The following is a 20441-nucleotide window of genomic DNA, read 5'->3' as shown; positions in this document are numbered from 1 at the left end:
ATATATATATATTTATATATATATATGAATTATGAATATGAATTTGTTTATTTGGGATGAGTTGGTGCTTTTCTTTGTCTTATGTGATTATGAACCCAATATATTTGGGTCTTGTTGTTGCACATTTGACTTCTCTCTTTGGCTAATGTTGCTGTGCCTTTCTCACCACTTTCTAACATTCTATAAACCAAACGCTGAATGTTCTTTTATTAAAACAGCGGAGACATCTTTAAAGTTTTCTTTATTGAAAAAGTATTTAAGCAGTGCAAAAAAAAATCTTCAGATAAAATTCAAGGTACAGTACTTTCATACAGTACAACAATATCAACAACAGACAAACACACAAATACAAAGTGAACCTGAGTTGCAATGTATTAAGTGAGGGAGAAGTGTGAAGTCTGTAGGAAAACATAAGATTGTGGAATCCTGCAGTTAAAAAAAATGGCAAATAATTGAAAATATAAAAACACCTTCGCACTCAAACGAAGAAACACGTACACAACATCTGTTAACTACACATGAAGAAATACCCAGACATAATTCATGCACTCGAGTAAAAGCGTCCTGTACAAAGCGCACATGTATTTTTCATCCTTGTCCGATCCACTACTGCCGTCTCTGTGGTGCAGTTATTCTCATGGAGACGAGCTGGACTCGGAACCGGCAGCGCTGAGCGGGTTGAGGCTGTGAAAACTTGTCACACTATGAGAGAGTCCCTGCTCAGTGCAGTGCTCTGTTAGAGAAATACACCGAGAGCCACATGTTAGGAACTTCGTGCTCATGCGAGGTCAAGACAGTCCTCAGATTATTCACAGAAATCATGCAGCTCAAGCCGTGTTAGTGGTAAAGATACAGGTGTTTTTTCAATATTTAGCAAGCCAGTTAGCAAGCGTTTGCAGCACTGTGGCCCTTGCAAAGACTACAAGAATACGTATGTATATGTATGTATACATATGTACGAATACGACAGATAAAATTGTTGGAAATACAAGGATATCGATTCAGTGTTAAGACCATAAATTGTGCATTAAGACGATGTTCATAATAGTGTCAAACTTTTTCAAACATCAAAATACAAAGCTGGTATTGTTGTTCTTTCTTTATTCGTGTTGTCAACAAATCCCACGAAAAGACCAAAACCAATAATGACTCTCAGTAGTTCCTCTCTGTGATGCTCAGAACAAAAAATCAATCAAAACATGTCAATATTTAGACAGTAGTCATTTTGGCGGCATTGCCTTTATCTGATGTATAAAATAAGTAATAGTGCATTTTTTTGGGAACTATATTCAGCCGTAGATTAACAAAGATTTGTCAGGCTAGTCCAGAGCTCTGTGACTCCCGGACTGCAGAGCAATATGAAACAATATGTTTCAGCAAGAAAAGACAAGAGGAATAATCATTGTTATTAAAATTTGAGGGTTATTAGTTGCCATTTTTTGCTGTAGTCGCCATTCAACTTGGGGCAGTTTGTTCTAAGTTTCCTTATCATGCACGCCTCCAACATTAACGACTTCAACAACACAGTTTGAACTACAGCAGGTCATCGGTCACCTCCACCTCTCAGTAACTAAACCAAAACGTACATCCTCTGAGCACAAGTGAATCTACAGACTAATAGGTCACACCCACTTTACTGCATCTTCCTGCACTTTATCATCCAACCAACATCAGGTTTTGGCAACCAAGACAGAATGTTTGGGGACTTTTCATTGGATTTGTTGTCAATCAGGCATTAGAGGCTCTTTCCTGACGCGGGGGAAGGAAGTCCTTTTTCCTGCTACAAGTAACTCACCAGGTTTCGGTTCCTGTCCCTCTCCTCTCGGCCCCCCTGTTGCAGCGCGTGGGACGGCCCCTGGTGGGGGCGGGTGTAACAGAAAGGCCTCATGGCGGGCTCCGTGGTCGCGTATAGCTCTGATCTGTGAGGCTCCGCAGCGCGGTACCGGTCCACGGTCGAGTCCGCCCTGCGGTGCCGCTCCGCCTCCCGCTCACAGTACGGCGGCAGAGGGTCCTCCTCCTCTGGACGGTTGCTGGGCGACCGGCTGTAGTAACTATCGCTGGCCTTCCCTCTGGAGCTGCCTTTCGAGGGAGTGTCACTGTCCTCGTCCGGTCTACAAGCCCCTCTGTCCCTTCCCCGCCCCCTGGTCTTGCTGTCCAGCACGCTGCTGAGGAAGGTGTCATCGTACCCTTTGCCCTGTGGGGGTCGACAGGGACGATCACTGTCCCACGTGTCCCTCCTCTTCTGAGGTAAAGGGGAGGGGCTGCGGCGGACCCAGCCGTCATCCTCGTCTCTGTAGAAGCGCCTCGGAGGGCTGTCGTCCCGCTCGTAGGACCGGCCTGGTGGCGGAGCGCGACGACCTCGGGAGCCGTAAGTCAGGGCGAAATCCTCCAGCTCGTCCAGGGAGCCGGTGCGCCCTCTTCTGTCCAACGTCTTCCTCTGCAGGTGCTCTGAGCGGGGGTTCCACCTGCGGGCAGGACGAGCGCACAACTCAGCCCACAGAGTTTGTATCGTAACAATGATAATTCACTCATACGCTGTAAATGGACATTTTACTGCAGGTCATAAAATCCCACATTAAAAGTAGATTAAAACATGTTTTTAGTGGTGTGGCTGCAGCAAACATATGCCTGTGATGATTTTCTCCACAGAAATGAGCCTATGAGAGTGATCACATGTAATGAAGTACCTGGTAAACGGAAATGTACCGGTTTGTGTCAACATCTGTCGTGGTGACCTTTACTCTCTCGTCACATAGGAAGCATGCGCTAAATAACACCGCGCTTGTACCTTCTGTCGAGCTCATCGTCTGAGTAGTTGCCTCTGATCCGTCTGGGCCTGCGGCTCTGCGTACGGTGAGACGCTCTCAGCACCGACTGGTCATCGAGGTCCGCGATGGGCGGGAGCGCCTTCATCTGCACCGTCTGGTAGGTGTGCCTGAAGTCGGTGTTCCCTCCATCGTGAAGGGAGCTCAGCTCTGAGAAGCTACTGGCTGTTGGCGCAGAAACATTGCGGCATTTGCTATTTTCCTCATAGAATTCAATTGGAAAACATTTATTCTGTATCCTGCCACTGGAAAACACAACGTGAAACGATGAAATGCAACATGGATGGAAGCGCTTTGTAGGTGTTTGAAGAGAGAAATCCGTACGTGGGTATGATTGTACTGTATAATCATGAGCACTGATTATAGCTGACTGTGGATTACTGAGTGCAGACAAAGAGCCCTTATGTCTCACACCATTTAAATGACAAATCTAGGAATATTATTTTTGATGACTATATTGTCAACAAACTAAATGTAAGTACCCAACCCCAAAAAAACTTTGCCCAGGTAGCCATTGCCAGATGTAGCTTGTTTATATTCTCTTTATTTCGTGCAAAAAGTATAAAAAAAATAATAAATGAATCAATGTTTCTCCAATAAAGGAAAGCCAACTTTAAGCCAATCTAACATACAATGTCCTCCTGTCATACAACTCCCAACTTCTGCTAAAACCTACAGTTCTAAGCTGTTTTAGGAATAGACCTCAATTTTAATATCTTATATATTCATATATATATGGAACCATTGGAGTTGAGTGCTGAGAGGCAGACAGACAGATTGATGACAGACTAACATTGCTTTTATGTAATTTCTCAACACCAACAAATATCCCAAGCTTCTTCCTTTTAATGTGTTCAGTTAAGACTGGAGAAATAATAAAAAACTGATTCAAACCGAAAAGGGCTTTATAACATTAATTAAACTTTGAGTTGTCCTGACAACGATGAGAACGTTTCAACTGTGGACCTTGAGGCGCTTTGATCATTCATAATGTTGTGTGTAAGACCAGGCGATCAACAAGAAACACGTTTTTCTCCTCTAAGCGAGGACAGTTAGATGTTATGACACAAAGGTGAGGACGAGATGAAAACAAGCACCGGTTCATTCACACACACACCGTGCTCACACATGAACACACGGAGGACAGACACCGGCCTGATCGCTGCAGGCTTACGTTTATATGCATCCGTCTCGGTAGAGGGAAACTGAGCCAGCTCCTTCTCAATGTAATACAGAACTTTCATTGAGTCCTGGTCTGGACTGGCTTTCAGTCGATAACCAATGCGGGCTGTGAATGCGTACACACACACACACACACAGGGACATGACAGGGACATGTTCATGCAGGGACACACAGATATACATGCAAATGTCCAAAAGACATTCTTACAAAAGACTAAACTAACTGAAATCCGACATTACAATAGAAAACATGCATGTTATGAATGGATATTTCTATATTCTCCAGGTTGAAGCCTTGAGGATGAGGGATGATAGTCGAAATGAGTCAAATCAGTGTAGCCGAGAGTAAATAATACATAGCTTCTCCACAACTCCTAAATACTCACCTCCAGCCAGGTTATTCTCCACCGAAGGGATGGAGGCGATCTTTGTCTCCGCGTGAGATGAAGGGGCAAGAGGAACAACAGTAGGAACACCGGCAGGAACACCAGGAATGTAGTAGGGATACACAGGAGCCTGAGCAGGCAGACCACTCTTAGCCATCTTCCCCGCCTGGTATACTGCACAGCAGAACAACAAGACAACAAAGGGCTGCCGTCAGGTCGATACTGAGCATGCGCGTGCAAGTTGTGGTCATGATAAAAGACGGTTTGTGTTTCTCACGGTGTCGCGGACAGCAGCAGGTGTCAGGGCAGCAGCAGCAGCTGACGTAGCAGCAGCAGGAGTGGGGACAACACTGGCACCAGCAGATCCCCAACAACAGCAGGAACAAGATGCTGCCCAGGGCCACAGATCCCACAAACGCCCACTCTGGAATACACACACACACACACACACACACACACACAGTTCAAGATATTACATTAAGACAATTCATGATGAGCTTGCTAAGATGTTTCCGTCCTTACGCCCCGATGTGACAGTTAGATTCCTCTTCATCATACATTCCGCTCCCTCACAGGCTGAAGCTACTATGAGGCACTTTTGTTGTGTGTTGATTTAGTGTTTCCGAGCACCAGATTCCCTTTAGAAAATCCATCCTTTCTAAGTCCCAGTTCTTCCTTACGCTTCCCTCCTGTGGTTTGAGCAATGCAGCCTAGGTCTCCAGCAGCGTTGCGTCAGTGGTGATCGGCAGAGCAACGAAGGTTTGCTCCTGGGAGGAGGAGGAGGAGGAGGAGGAGAAGGAGGCGCAGCTGCTGCAGAGAGTGGAGTTCTCCTCCTGCAGCCGGGGCTCCGACTGCAGATGGGATTGTGTGGAGTACGGCTTTGTTGCACCGACGACAATGATTAAAAATAACTACGTAGCAGTAGACAATCTCCCCGTTGCGGCCACAGAAAGTAAATTCCTCACAGTAGTTTTAACTTTTGCAATTTAAAATGTGATTCTTTCTCCGTTTTATACAACATAGGCGTACTTTATGAACGCTCTTCTTGTGAAAGATAGATAACCTGGGGGACAGATGATGCAGTACTGTACATACAAAGTCCAAGGGGGCAAGAAATATGAGGAGTCAGAAAATCAGTAACTAATAAACTGAAAAAATGTATATTATCACCCAAAACCTCAACTGCAGAGATTCATCCCAGTTTACAGATCAATCTCTTGGTTCAACTTCTACTCTGTAATACCCAACGTTGTCTTGCGCAATGAGAGGTTTTTAAAGACATTTTTGGTATCATTCACTTCTCACTTTTTTATTTCTATCTAAACTGATATCCAATGACTTGTGCTTCCAACTTGTCGTTGTAATGAGCTCATCGTGTTCCCAGATCTCTTCAAAATGTATATTATATATTATTATTCTCCCAAACAGTGTTCAAAACCACACAAATCACAACCAAGTTAAATAAAGACATGCTGGTGTTTCACTCACCCCTTCAAAGAGACCAAAGAGAATCTTTCTAAAAATAATGGCACTTCATTTAAGTTCAAAGGAACTGTGATTAAAAGTTATCCATCATCACATCTCTGAAGTATCCGGACCCCAACAACACACTTCCTGAGGGTGTGCCCAACAGCCACATCCGCTCAGTCACTGTCACAAATCTCCCTTGTGGAAGTTACACCGTGACCAGGGATAAGAGATACAATAACTGAGTGTTTGTATTTCCAGTTTCGGTTGCGCACAACTTTCTGTAAATGTTTCCTTAACTTTATCTAGAACGGTGTAAACATGCGCTCATGAATGTTGTTAGTAAGAGAGAGTGTTGATTGGTTGGTGAAAATGAAACGTCAGAAAGCATAAAGGAAGCTGGAGGACGACAGGCGGTGAAACGGAAGTGCAGCTGAGGTGCCGTACCTGGCATAATCTCCACATCAAACTCAGGTAGGATATCGTCCTTCTGACCTGTCCTGCCTGCAGAGAGAGGGAGAGCACAGGTGAAGGCCGGCAGAGGAAGCAGCAGAAAGCGAGAGTCAAAAGGGTGTCTGTGGATGTGTGATGTTCAGTAACCAACCCAGGAACTGAAGTGACAAGCGTTTTTACATCAATTCATTTTCCTACATGCTGTTGTGAGGACATTTGTTTGCTAGCGTGGCTCTTGGGATGATAAAGGTTGTGGTCTGCTACTTTGATCCAGACTGAACTATCCTAATACTTTGGATATATTAGCATGACGTTTAGTGAGGCCCACTGACTTTGGTCATTATCCGACTTTTGGGGACAAATGTCAAATGTCTCAAAAACAGTGAATGTAATGCTATGGAATTTGGTACACACATTCATGCCTGCCAGAAGATTAATGGTTAAACATTCTTTATGCTAAAGAAGCATCACGTTGACTTCTTGTGAGCATGTTAGCATGCTGACATTAGAGTTTAGCTCCGCAGCCTCGTAGCGCAGATAGCATGGCTGTAGTCTTTTCATCACATTGACCACACTGATATTGTTTTGGTGCCCAGAGTTTATGCTCATACAAAAGGATGCTTAGTAGTATTTAAATTCAAATATTAACGTGTGAGCATTAACAATCAGTCATGTCAGTCAGAGTTCAAAATGCACTTTACTAATTTTAGCAGGAGGCCAGCAGTGCTTTATTTCTGTATCGAAGTCCACAGCGCAGCGATTACACATATTAATATATATGCATACAACATGCATACACACACACAGACACACACACACACACACACACACACACACACAGAAAGAGGTCCCCTGAGAGTCAGTGTGTGAGGACAAAGAGGGTTTTTTAGAAACTGGGGCACATTCTGGGACGACAAACTAGCATGGAATCCCGTCAAAAGAGGTCACGCAATTTGTCCCGATGTGACACAATCTCCGTCTCTTTGTGCTTTGCATACAAGATAAACAGGTCAAAAAAAGGGAAAAACTCGAGGCAGTTAGAAAAGTGTAAAACAGAGTAACACCAACGGGTCTGCGACAGGTGGGCTGAGCCCGAGACACAGCTGCAGGTGTTCATGTTTTCAATACGTCTACATCGCGAGGTGTCCAAAGACTATAATTAAAGACTGTCTGACTAAACACCCACTGGCTCCAGAGAGTGCTGAGTAGACTGCTACTAGGAGGGGGGGGGGAATAGTGTAACCTTTCCAGCTGATAAAAAAAAGTAATCTTGGTTCCCTGGCACGTTCGTCTGCATACCATGAGGCTCGGTAACACTGAGTAACCTGAGAGAGCAGAGGAGCTGTGCAGCCCTGGAAGCTTGTGAGGCAGCGAGAGGTGCAGGAAGGAGTAATGGAGGAGCACATGAAGAGAACATTTGTGGAAAAAGAGTAGAGTAGAGGAAAAAAATCAATCTAAAAGAAAAGAGTAGGACGTGAGAGGAAATGTTTGAAAAATTTGAATATTGTCGTGCTTTTTTTCAATATGATTATGCTAAATGTACCAAAACTGAGCACCATTTTAGAAAGTGCAACATTTTACAAACGGCGCCCCAAACACAACCTGTTGCTTATTGAGTTTGGTGACTGACATGTCTGTGCGGTAAACTCGGAGCTGGAACCAGCAACGGGTTAGCTTAGCTTAGCATAAGCACTGGCCTGTTTACGGCGTACAAAATTACAAGCGTAAAGTTAAGTCGTAGATTTTCGGGAAGTTATTTGAAGATTATTTAAATTTAAAATTCCCCAATAGGCAAACTATTGCCATACATTTTGGTGTATATAATTTAGTGTGAGATCTGAATACATAATGACATGCTAATCGGACACAGTGGGGATTTTGCACACTTTCTATTTCCATTGTTCTCTTTGCAACGCGGTGAAACTAAAAGCCGGTATGGTCTTGTTACTGTCACATGTTTAACTTCCCCTCTCTCCTGTGAGCTGATTATAATCGGATTAGGTTCAGTGGAGGAGGACTAATACTACAAGAAGCATCAGGGTTAGCCTACGTCAAAGGGGGCAAACTCTTTTCTGCATCTCTCCTCTCATGTTGACACCAGCAGCAACACTCGACATGTTCCAGTCTCCTCGGTAAAATCCCATCGCCATGGTAACAGCTTAAGGAGTGGCTATGGCAACAATGGCCTTTACAGTTTTTCTCTGGAGGACTGTGGACAGGCGACTTTGAGCATTTTTATTGACAGAAGAGGTTGAATCTCTGACTTTTAGAAACAAAAGGTTAGCTGTTCATTTATTACCAACTGAATACAAATGAATATGATCACACACAAACAGCCGAGCAGCTTTAACTTGCAGCTTTAACCGACTCTCCACCTCTGTTACCGTGTACGGTACTTGAGCACACGTTTGAAATACTTTACTTGAGCATCTCCAAATTAAATTCCACGTCAACCCTTTAGCCTGAACCGTGTGAAGAGGAAAACGCCATCTGGCCGTATCCATGGAAACTGTTGTAAAAACACTTTGGAAACAAAGAGCAACAGCGAGACGATTGCTAAAACTTTTAGCAACATGTGGAACAAAACATCACTGAGCTTAATATGAAAAGTCGACCGTGGTCAGACTTCTCTGCGTCTTTCTGTGTTTCGAGTGTAAATAAAGAGTAGTTTTACCGAGCACCAGTAACTCCAGCTGGGCCTCGTTCTTTCCCTCCAGATCATCAGCAATGACGACTTTACAGAAGTAAACTCCACTGTCCCCCCACTGCAGCTCCCCGATGCGCAGGTCTGCTTCTGCACAGGGACCAGAAACAAGGTTAGATGTGCTGCAAGAAGAAAGGTCAGGTCACGTTCACAAAGCACGTCAGTGTTTAATAGCGGTGGTTTTGAATCAGATTGATTAACATTAACAACAATCACACTATGGTGACATTGTTAAACAGCTTCTGGGAGCACATTGGCACGTTTGAAGTGATGTGTGACTGATGGGTTGTGTTTCAACATACTGGCACCTCTACAATACCTTTAGTTTTAGTACATTTATCAAAAAGTACAGTATTTAAGAAGTATTAACAGGTTTTTCTACCTCATTCTTTTTATTTTTTGACGAGAAGCTAAGTGTCTCAAATCTTGAAAAGATAGAACCAAAAAGAGAACTGCCTTTGATTTAACAAAGAAATGATGGATCAAATAGTAATGCTAGAATACAAATTACAAAACAGATTTGTACTTTCTTCAATACTGGTTGATGAACTCTTTTTTGTCAGTGACAAAAGTGTTGAGGTTTGAATGCAGATTTTAACTTTACAGCACATTTACATATATTTAAGCTTCTTATTGTTAAATGTTATCATCTGCAAAAATATTGTGAAGCCAAAACAAACATAATGGTATTTCTGTGATAAACAATGAAAATTCAATTAAACGTATAAATGAAGTGATTATCGGCATGCATTGATTCCTCATGTGGGTGAACCTTTATCCTTTTTACTGTGTTAAACGAGGACAGCCGGCATTGTTAGATGTTGGTGTGTCCCATTGACACATCTGGATAGGAGACGGGTGTTTTGCCTTGATAAGGCCTGAGGTTTTACAACGAGTCATACTTGAATAGGAGTGAGAACAGGAGGTCATGGTTGTGTGTGTGTGTGTGTGTGTGTGTGTGTGTGTGTACTCTATTGTGAGACAGAGACAAAAGAGGTATATTTACAGAACAGGAAACACAACACACAGTCAGCGCTGAGTCCCGAGAGCAGTTATCGGTTATCTGCAGCAACTCCTTTTCCTTAATTCATAACTTTTAAGAGAAGAGCGATGACGTTACTGTTGACGATGGCGATGTCTCGTCCTTTGTAGTGCTCAGCCAGCGTCATGGAGGCTCCCTGCGCCGAGGCCACGACCCGGACCGTGCGGCCGCTGTCGGAGCACTCCAGGTGGGACGCCGCGCCCAGCTCAGAGGCTTGGACGCCCAGACTCTCGGGCAGGGTGAAGGACTCTCGTGTGCGGTCTCGGCAGTAGGACTTGTACCACCACTGCACCACCGGGTTCTGGGTGGAGGCCGTTTGGTACTGACAAGGGAGGACCACGGACTGGAAGAGCATCGCAAACCTCTGCTTCTCCCGCACTGTGACGTGCACGCCATCGCACACGCACACTGGCAAGAGGAGAAAGGAAGGAAATGGGAATAAGTTCTGCGGTCGGAGACGAATAGGCCTAAATATAGAGGTTCTGTCTGCAAGAGACGGGATTTGACTATTTAGAATGTGGTACAAATATTGTTTAAATGTGTGTACTTAGTTGTGCAAGTTCAAACACAGCATTTCTCAGCATTGAGAAATATCAGGTTCGCCTATTTGACCCAGAGTAATCAATACCAGGGACCTTCACAGAGTTTATTCACTCATAACATAACCCAGAGAGGAGCGTCGCCCCCAGTATGAACTATAGAGGAGAACTATCACCACACATTTATTGCTATATTATGATTTGGAATAATCAATTATATGGACTTTTATCAAAAATGGAATTTCCTTTATGTCCAAATAATCCAAATGTCCATCCAACAGTGCAAAACCCTCTTCAGTTTACAATGATGCACATTACAAATCCTAACGTTTGAGAAGCTGAAATCATGTTTCTGCTTAATAGATGAAAAGGATTTTTACTTTGGTTGAAACTGGTTTTAAGAGGTTTTGATTGAACTAGTGCAATGTTGAGTTGCTTTTTTAAGAGCCCATTCTAGAAAGGCCAATTCTTAATTAGTCAATTAATAGTCCAGGTACCAGTAAAGCTTCAAGGTGTCTAAAGAACAATTCAAAACCTAAAGATATTATCAAATAAGGTCGGAAAGAGCAGAACATCTTCACAATATAAAGGCTGGAAGTGGAGGTTTTTGGGGGCATTTTTGCTTTAAATTTAAATACTTGTATTCACTTGTGCTCTATAGTAATATTCAGTCTACCCTCATAGATATGAATGAGGGGAGCAAATTGTTGCAGGACTCCTGGACTAAACTACATTTGAGAGTAAACGCGAACAAGAATAAAAAGACAGGAAGAGGATGCAGAGGACATCTTGACAAAGACAAACAGCTGCGCTTCTTCTTCGGCTGCGTGATTCACTGCACTCATTCACTGGGAGACATTTAGCTTCATATTAAAACAGGAGTAAAGACAGGAACAGAGATTAGGCTCCGCTGCTCGGTACCGGGGTCAGGAAGGTTAAATTCCAGTGAGCGTGGGGGGCTGGGGAGCCTTTGGAGAGGCAGGGGGTTGTCAACACAGAGAGGGAGGGGATGGAGAGGTCGGAGTCTCCTGGGTGCTTTCTGCGAGTCGTATTAGCTCGAGGTGGGGCAGGAACTCCCTCTAAACATTCCCCAGAAAGACAGGAAATCTAAACCAAACAAGTCCACCAGCCCGACTCTCCTCAGGTCGGTTCTCGTCTTCCATCTAAAATGGACGCTTTTTCTAGGTTCATTTGAACATGAACCCAAGACTTGCAACCTTTGGAATGCAGCTAAAATGTATTTCTGATTAATTGCAGAAAAACGCCCACCGTGACTTCGTCAGATGTCGTGTTTAGTGGTGCAACAGTATTATCTAAAAGTATGCGCACATGGAATTTGACTGGTTCGTTTGACTCGGCTCATCACATTTCAAGAAGGCCGGAACCAGACAATGGTTGTCATATCTAATTTGAAAAAGACTAAAAACTAGGTTTAAAAAAAGAAGACGTAACAATCAATATGTATGTCGGATCCGCTCATGTTTCAAGCTAGTATGCTAATGTTTCACAGACTTACTAAAAGTAAGCCAGGTGATTTTAATAATAAACTGAGTCTGGTCAGATGAGCATCCTCATTATCTGGACATTGTCTGCATATTGTAAGTGCAGAGATCGAGCCAGATGATTTTTATACAGGATAAAAGTACAAGAGGAGAGGTGACCGAGCTACAGTGCTCCTCCCACAGGCTCTGGTCCTCCCTTTGTTTCCCTTTTTCATGGCCCAGGCCTTTGTTAGGGCTGCTCCCTCTTTTCTGTCCCACTTGAGGAGTCGAGGGGGGGGGGGGGGGGGGGGGGGGGCATACACTCCCAACCAATGAGAGCATCAGGCCTCCTCCAGCTGGGGCGTGAACACACCAATTAAGTGCTAGAGATTCAAACCAAACCGTTACTCATGAATGCCTCAGCCTGAGCTGAGAGGATGTGGTGCAAATGATTGTTTTCATGAGGTTTATCACCGGGTGTGACTCACTGTAGGTTAATGAACAGGTTACAGAGCCTGCAGACAGTCACCTCGTCCACCTGCATACGAACTAAAGGCCTTGTTTCGGTATTAGACCTCCCTTATAGTGTGTTGTGACAAACTAACTCCAGGTCAAAGCTCTGCCGCTGGGCGCTGCGTGTTTCCTGAACACGGACGGACCTTTCCTCCCCAGAGCTGTCACATTTCCTGCTTTTTCTGCGTCGTACATTCCTTCACATTGAGACATTAGGGCCAACAAAGAAACAATGATAAAACTGAATATAGTCTCCATGTTTGGGGAAGAATTCCAAAGCAATTTAACAGCAACACGCATAAGGTTTGTGGCAAGTGAAGAGAGTATATTTGTCAAGGTGCTGTGTGCAGATTCACATGTTCATGTCCAGCCTTCACGAGACCTTATGTGCACTCTGTGGGACCTACATACAGTTTTAAAGGCAAAATAAATACAGTATTGGGCTGAAACTGATGGCTTGTTTCACGGTAATTATATGTCAGACTCTTGTACATTTGATTTGTCTCTGACAGGGATATTTTTTCTTTCCTGCGCCCCAAGATGTCTGTGGTTGCTTGTTCTATTTCATCAACAGACAACACATAGTTTACTATCATAAATGACAAAGCATCAAAGCATTAGACAACGTGAGACCAGGATATATTCAACATGTTTTTCCTGTGAATTAAAGTGACGAATGAATTATCCGAATAATAATGTTATCGGTCGATTTATCAAGTAATCCTTGGAGCTCTTTTAAAATGTAAAATACAGCTACCATAAAACAGCATAAAATGTCCAATAACAAACCGTAAGAGACAAATGACAAGCCCCTCGGCCCAGAGGTCACTATTATTCCTTATGTGTATTAGGTCTACAAGGCGCTATTAATCCCACCATTATGACCGAGGGTCGTCACATAAACCACCTAACTTTTTACTAAATTGTTTAAACACGATGCCAAGTCTCTCGCATTCCTCTGGCTGACTTCGCCGTCAAAAAAGATAGACGTCAAAACCGCAACATAAGTACTTTAGCGAGTATCGCGTCTGCAGTCAGCGATGCATTTACAGGAGCAACAACCTGTTGCGCTGCCGTCGTACAGATGAAGAATACATAGTAACGTGGAGGAAACTCACCCAATGCTGCCAGCAAAGGAGCCGCTCGGTAAAAGTTCATTCTACAGTCCGTTTTATGGTAAAGTGCACTTTGTCCGCATGTTGGTCCCTCTGGTTGTCCGCTATCTGCGGCAGTGAACGGGGCGCACGGGCTGCGCGTAACGGGACTGTACCACTTTATAGGTGGGTCCAAACACCGCGCGCCCGGTACCTCGCACGATCACGGCAATATTAGTAAACTTCTGTCTTTAGTTTTTGTATCTGTGGATTTTCCGCAGCGGCTGTGGTGCCGGGGGCTTTTCCGGGGAGGGTCGAGAGGTTTCGCGGTGTGGAGGTGGCGCAGGGAGGTGGGGGAGGAAGGTGGAGGAGGGAGGGGGGCTCCTCCATGAGTAAATCCGGTCACTCTTGGCTGCGAGTTATGAGGAATTTCACTGCACGGAAAGGGCAACGTTTAACCACCGTTTATTTATTTATTTGTTTATTGAATTAGTTTTTCATCATATAAAACAAGAAGGAATTTTACATTATGGGGAATCATCTATCGGACAAAAAAAATGAAACAAGGAAAAGTTCCACATAAAAATCACACAATAAAAAAGTCATTAACCGGCACGTTTTCCACACATATTGAACCGTTTAAAAAAAGGTGTAAATCTAACTTTACAGCACAGCTGATGCACTTTAGTCTGATTAAAAAAAGAACAATCACAATAAGAACAAAAAGAACAATCACAATATATTTATGTTAATGATTGGTGTTCAATGACCAATTTACATTCATTGACTCACTTTAACAAAAATACAAAGCACACAAAGCGTGTGACGACACTATTAGTAAACATTTTATCTAAAGACCTTGGGTATCCATGTCAAAACCCTAAATAGTAAATTTTCTTACAGGTATCTAAACTATTAATCATCATCATCTTAAACACCATTACATTTCAATTTGGGAACTCCTGGTAACTATAGCAACCACACTAACACTCACCAAAAGAAGTTACCAGTCTATTCACACAGGTAAAACAAACAGGTCAGGTATAATCAAATGTTAGTCCAATGCAACAGGTGTCACAGGGTCAGAAGGTACCAGGTTGATTTGTTTGAATCGCATTTAGTTGGCTGACCTCCTTCTAAACACCCGGTCAAACCTGGATTAATTACTGTAAAACTTTTTTTTAAAGAAAAGAATTCTGCTGAATCAACGGGACTGGTGGTCCAGTTAGCTCGGCCACAAAACATCGACAACTAGAAGACAGTTGTCCCAATGTCACAAGGCTTAGCGTCACCCAACTGAATATTCTCAAACGAGGAGTAGAAAAGAAAATGCTACTTTTGTATTGGGGCGGCTTATATTAGAGACACTTTTAATTTAGACTGTTTCCCTGGGGATTTTTTTTTAGAAGCCAATTCATAACATTTGCGAGAATGTGTAAATAAATTTAGCTTTGTCTCTGTGAGATGGCGCGGCACAATGCAACACGTTTTCTTACCATTAGGTACAGCAAGCTCACAGGGCTACTGCTCGCGCTGGCTCCTTAGCAAGGGACATTTGCATCTTCATTGTCGGCAGCTAATGACGTAGCCCGCTTAACATTTTGAACAACGCCACAGATTCTACTATGTCGTCTGTGACCTTCCCTAACACCCAGTATGATCGCGTCGTGTTTCAGTAAAATATTTTTTGTGCATTAAAAAAATGTGTTTTCAAGGTGTGTAGACATTCAGTAACACAAGGTCATTCATACCGGCTTTTGTTTTAATCATCGATGTAATTGAGACGATCGCGGCTTCCGCCAGACAGGTCGCACCTCTCGTCGAGTCGATCCCGACCGCCCTGGTAAGCATCGCGTTGATCGTTGAGTCGATCCCAACTGCCTTAGTAAGCATCGCGTTGATTGTCAAGTCGATCCCGACTGCCTCGGTAAGATTCGTGTTGATCGTCGAGGCGATCCCTACTCCCTCCGTAACGATTGCGTTGATCGTCAAGTCGATCCCGACTGCCTCGGTAAGCATCGCGTTGATCGTCGATGCGATCCCGACTGCCTCGGTAAGATTCGTGTTGATCGTCGAGGCGATCCCGACTGCCTCGGTAAGATTCGTGTTGATCGTCGAGGCGATCCCGACTGCCTCGGTAAGATTCGTGTTGATCGTCGAGGCGATCCCTACTCCCTCCGTACCGATTGCGTTGTTCGTCAAGGCGATCGCGGCTTCCGCTGCCATGGTTACGTTTATCATCAAGTCTATCACGACAGCCACCGTAACGTTCATCATCAAGGTTATCACGACTTCCACGGTGGTGATCACGCTGGTCGTCTTGGTTACGTCGAGAGTCAACATCACTGTGTTCATCGTCCTCCGACTTGTGTACCACTCTATTAACGACGTAGTTGTTTTGAGGAACGATGTCTTTGTCCTCATGCTGGTTGGCCTGCTTCGTCATGCTGTTTGACTTGTCATCCCGGTATGGCTCTCCAGCTTCAGAACCATCTCTGTCATAATAAGCAGTTTCACCAGGGTCACTAAGGCAAAAAGGGGTAGACAACATGGTTAGGTCTAAGTATCAATCAGTATTATTACATTATGTGGTATAGAGTGCCAGCAACACACGAGCTATATCACACATACCCTTCAGCATATTGTTCCTCTTTGCCCTTTTTCTTGCAGCAGCAACAGTAGATTACAATCCCCAGTATCACCACACCTGCGAGGACTCCCCCAACTATAGCTGCAGTGGACCCAACATTCATACTGCCTGCAGACAAAGGACCAAAGACAAATAGCTTTTACACTTAGAGCCTGGGCAAAGATTGCAAGGTGGATCGTGTTAAAACACTCACCGGGCGTCACAGCTAAAGTTAAGTTGCAGCTGCTGGAACCGATCCGATTTGTCGACGTGCAAGTGTAGAACCCAGATGTGTCAGTTGAAATATTGAAGAGGGATAGAGCTCCATCCTCTGCAAAGTAATGACAGAAATTAGGCCAAACCATTGGTGATGGGGCATTGTTTCCACTCACATCAATGAGGGGAATGCTCCAGCAGCCTCTCAAAGATGCATTCTTCAAAGTAACACTCGGATGGTTGAAACATGGTTCAGACATACTTTCAGTTGCTTTTGGTGGAAATGCTCTGGGAATGCTTTGGACACTGTAGCTGTTCCATTTATACAGGGGCGTAGGTGATCCCTCCTCAGACCTGCAAGTGAGAGTAATGTCCTGAAAGAACACTGCTTCTCCCTCAATCTTGCAGATCGGCTTAGAAGGAGGCACTGGAAGAGAACAACGAATTTCAGTCAAAAGAATCACCCCGCAGAACTTTGCTAACAGAATAGACATGACATATTCATGAAGACCAAATATAAATGCAATTGTAAACGAGACGTTAGACAGAAGGGCTGACAGAGCTGTCAGATAAACTGACTTTCAACAGGTTAGTGGTTAATTCTCACCCAGGACCATAAGGGACGTGGTGGCAGATGTTGTTCCCTCGCCATCGTTTAGGATCATGACGCTGCATTGGTAGATGCGGCTGTCCAGTGCGTTCACGTTTGTCAGGTGCAGTGTGCTCTGTTGTGTGTTGATGTTCACCTCCACAGTGGCTCGGCCTTCATAATTAGGTGCAATGTCAACTGGGTTGTTGATAAAGTAGGTTGCCACGGTGAGCTAGAGAGATGAACACAGAGATATTTTATTACACTATCTGATCACTATAATACAACAATACAATATGGTAATAACTCATTACTTGATATTCATCAGCATCTTAAAAATATCATGAATGAGATGCCACATTTTGACATTTCATTACATCATGTTAAAGGATCGTATGCCATACAATATGGTACCCCAAAATTTTCAATGTAAAATATATATACAAAGAGATTAGACATTAAATCAGATAATTGGCATTAGCATTAAAATATATAAATAAACAAAGCCTTTTTGAACAAATTATTAGATTTTCTATTTTTATTTCCTTATAACATTTTTCTAATAATAACTTCTAACTTCTATTTCCATCTAAAGCGGTAGCCAGATTGTTGATTCAGGAAGACTTTAACATTGTACTAAATCTGCATTATTCAGTTTCCCTTTTGGTTTTCACAACAATACTTCATCTTAGTGTATTATGTTTTATTATCAAATTACAAAATGGTGTGTTAAGCTGTTTTGCTGAATGAAAACTGTAGTATACATTCTGCATCTTATAAAGACTGAAATGTGCAGCCAGATGCAATCTTGACTTACTCATAGAACAAAGGTCATGACCACCATAAACGCTAGCACTATGACGAGAACTTACCCAGAACCAGGTGTAGTGACAGAACAGTACGGCTCCGTATGTAAACGGTGTTTTGCCACATCGAATCATTGTCCATTTTAAAAAGGTCGACAATTCACAATCTTGATATAAATAAAGTCTATATAACTATTTCTTTAAGTCCCTGGTTTAGCAGTTGTCTCTGTGAGGGTAGCTCTCTAAGAATGTCAATACATCATAATAAACACAATAATATCAAAATAAATGAATATGTTACTATTGGGATTCTGTTTATTACAGTTTAGTGGCCATTTGCGAAACCTACACTTCCCATTTGCCGCTGAAATGTAGACACTCCCTGTTAAGTAAACACCCACGTCTTTCACACCCCATGATCCCATTCTTGCTTTCTGTCATGATTGCGCACAAACTGAGATAAAAACATTATACAACTGTGTTCACATGCTAAATACATCTCCAAAGGACAAGTTAAGTGGTCTTTCTATGTAAAATGAACAGAGTTCCCAACTAGAGCTGTATTTAGAAGATGTTAGAACTGCACATATAGTGTATATAGTCAAACCTCTCACCATGGGGTCGCCTTCTTTCTTGGGGAAACCTTCCCATGTGAGGACGAAAGATTTGGTGACGGGTCTGGCCGGGATGAAGGAACAGGTCAAAGTAATATCACCTCCCCTTGCAACCTCGTATTCTTTCTTTGGAATCGAAACCTGCAAACTCCTGCAGCAGGGAAGTACTGGAACAAAATAAATATGAAATGTCATATCCCCATTTATATAAGTTTATTTTGTATTTTTTGTTTCTCTTTAAAGTAGATTTAATAAATGGTTTGGTTTCTTTTAGGTTCAACACAATCCTTCTTCCTGAAGAGCAGCAAGGCATTGGATTAATGATTAACCCAGGTCATAATATAATTGAGGTGTGGTAGTGGTTCATAGGAAAAAGAGAAAGAATATACGCATTAAACCTACCTGTGACGATCAGAAATAGCTTTCGCCATTCAAACTGCCTCTTTGCGATCATTGCTGAACGAGGATGAAAGTGTCCGGTGAGTACAAAATCTGAAATTAGCGGTCTCAGTCCAAGAGCAAGACTCCGCCTGACCTTCACGGTGAACTCCCAGATATGGAGAAGGAAGCATTTCCAGGTAATAAAACAGCTATAGGTCACATGTCACCAGAGAACCAATCGTTGACCTGCTATCCCCTCGATTAAACCTGCCCTTAAAAGGCTACTAAAATGACTTAAATTCTAATGTTATAATGTTACAGAGACAGAAGATATGGGATTTAATTCATACAGCATACACAGAGAGACACGTCAAAGGAATGTTAACAACAGTGTACAAAAAATGATTTAACAAAATGGAAATAAATAATTGAACTGATCACAGTCAGTAAGCAAGTTGCTCCACACACCTGCGGTTTTACTCGGTTTGACCTGCAGGCCGCAGTATTGCACCGACAGGGATGTCCATCCATCCATTGTCAAACCGCTTATCCTGCACACAGGGTCGCGGGGGGGCTGGAGTCCATCCCAGCCAACTTCGGGCGATAGACAGGGTACACCCTGGATTGGTCGCCAGCCAATCGCAGGGCAACACAGAGACACACAACCATTCACACTCACATTCACACAACTACGGGCAATTTAGAGTCACCAATCAACCTGATCCCCAGAGCATGTCTTTGGACTGTGGGAGGAAGCCGGAGAACCCGGAGAGAACCCACGCAGACACGGGGAGAACATGCAGACTCCACACAGAAAGGCCACTGGGTGGAATCGAACCCAGGACCTTCTTGCTGTGAGGCAACGGTGCTAACCACCACACCACCGTGCCGCCCACCGACAGGGATGTTCAATACAAAAAGGTAATCCCTGACCTACAAATGTATGATGACACAACCAGGCCAAAGATCTTACATCTCTACAATGATCTTCAAACTGAAGTAATACCATTTAAAGTACAGTAGTACCATTTAATACAGAGATGAAAGAAATATTCTGATGCTTTGTATAAGTGAAGTACCAATACATTACAAGTGAAACTGCTTGTTCAGTAAAATAAAATCATTTAGAAAAGTGAAAAGTACTCATCAACAGCGTCCTTTTACTTTTGTATAATCTATAAATAATAATCAGATTTTGTGAGTTATTGAATATGGGTCTCAAACAGGTTTTTAAACTAAATTACGTTAAGAGGAGACCCAACTAAACACTGTTTTCTGCCTGCGATTTGCAGCCCAAAAAGTTGCCATTCAATCGTTTGATCTTCATTTATGGGCTTTGGTTTACCAGCTCTTAAAAATGTCAAATCTTACTTTGAACTACTAGCTAGGAGCTGTTGGATAAATACAGTTACAGAGTAACAAGTAAAGTGTCTCTCTCTTATTTGGAGTGGGGTCTAAGCATGACATTTAAATACTAATGTGCAGTTACTGAATAAAAAATGTACTTAAGTAGAGTACTT

General features: G+C 43.1%; 2 protein-coding genes across 5 annotated transcripts; both read right to left on the bottom strand.

Annotated features, from left to right (window-relative positions):
* Positions 1 to 224: 224 nt before the first annotated feature.
* ildr2b (immunoglobulin like domain containing receptor 2b) lies at positions 225 to 14051 on the bottom strand. Of its 4 annotated transcripts, XM_040202314.2 has the most exons (10): positions 13711 to 14051; positions 10138 to 10467; positions 8988 to 9107; positions 6308 to 6364; positions 4671 to 4817; positions 4394 to 4567; positions 4000 to 4113; positions 2789 to 2990; positions 1796 to 2465; positions 225 to 733 (listed from the first exon to the last, which is right to left on the bottom strand). In XM_040202314.2, the coding sequence occupies exons 1-10, from the start codon at positions 13748 to 13750 to the stop codon at positions 698 to 700; spliced, it is 1890 nt and encodes a 629-aa protein (XP_040058248.2). In that variant the 5' UTR covers positions 13751 to 14051; the 3' UTR covers positions 225 to 697. The 4 variants fall into 4 exon arrangements, with proteins under 4 accessions (XP_040058248.2, XP_040058250.2, XP_040058249.2 ...); XM_040202316.2 differs by lacking the exon at positions 4000 to 4113; XM_040202315.2 differs by lacking the exon at positions 6308 to 6364.
* A 99-nt stretch (positions 14052 to 14150) lies between these two features.
* Positions 14151 to 19251, bottom strand: LOC120834503 (uncharacterized). Its single transcript, XM_040202536.2, has 7 exons — positions 18943 to 19251; positions 18541 to 18707; positions 17139 to 17352; positions 16794 to 16958; positions 16530 to 16646; positions 16318 to 16444; positions 14151 to 16211 (listed from the first exon to the last, which is right to left on the bottom strand). Exons 1-7 carry the CDS (start codon positions 18992 to 18994, stop codon positions 15569 to 15571), a joined length of 1485 nt encoding a protein of 494 aa, XP_040058470.2. The 5' UTR covers positions 18995 to 19251; the 3' UTR covers positions 14151 to 15568.
* Positions 19252 to 20441: the final 1190 nt, after the last annotated feature.

Source organism: Gasterosteus aculeatus, chromosome 16 (genome assembly GCF_964276395.1).
Source record: "Gasterosteus aculeatus chromosome 16, fGasAcu3.hap1.1, whole genome shotgun sequence".
Taxonomy (NCBI): Eukaryota; Metazoa; Chordata; class Actinopteri; order Perciformes; family Gasterosteidae; genus Gasterosteus; species Gasterosteus aculeatus.
Note: the sequence above shows the minus strand (reverse complement) of the source record. Positions and strands in the feature narration are given on the sequence as shown.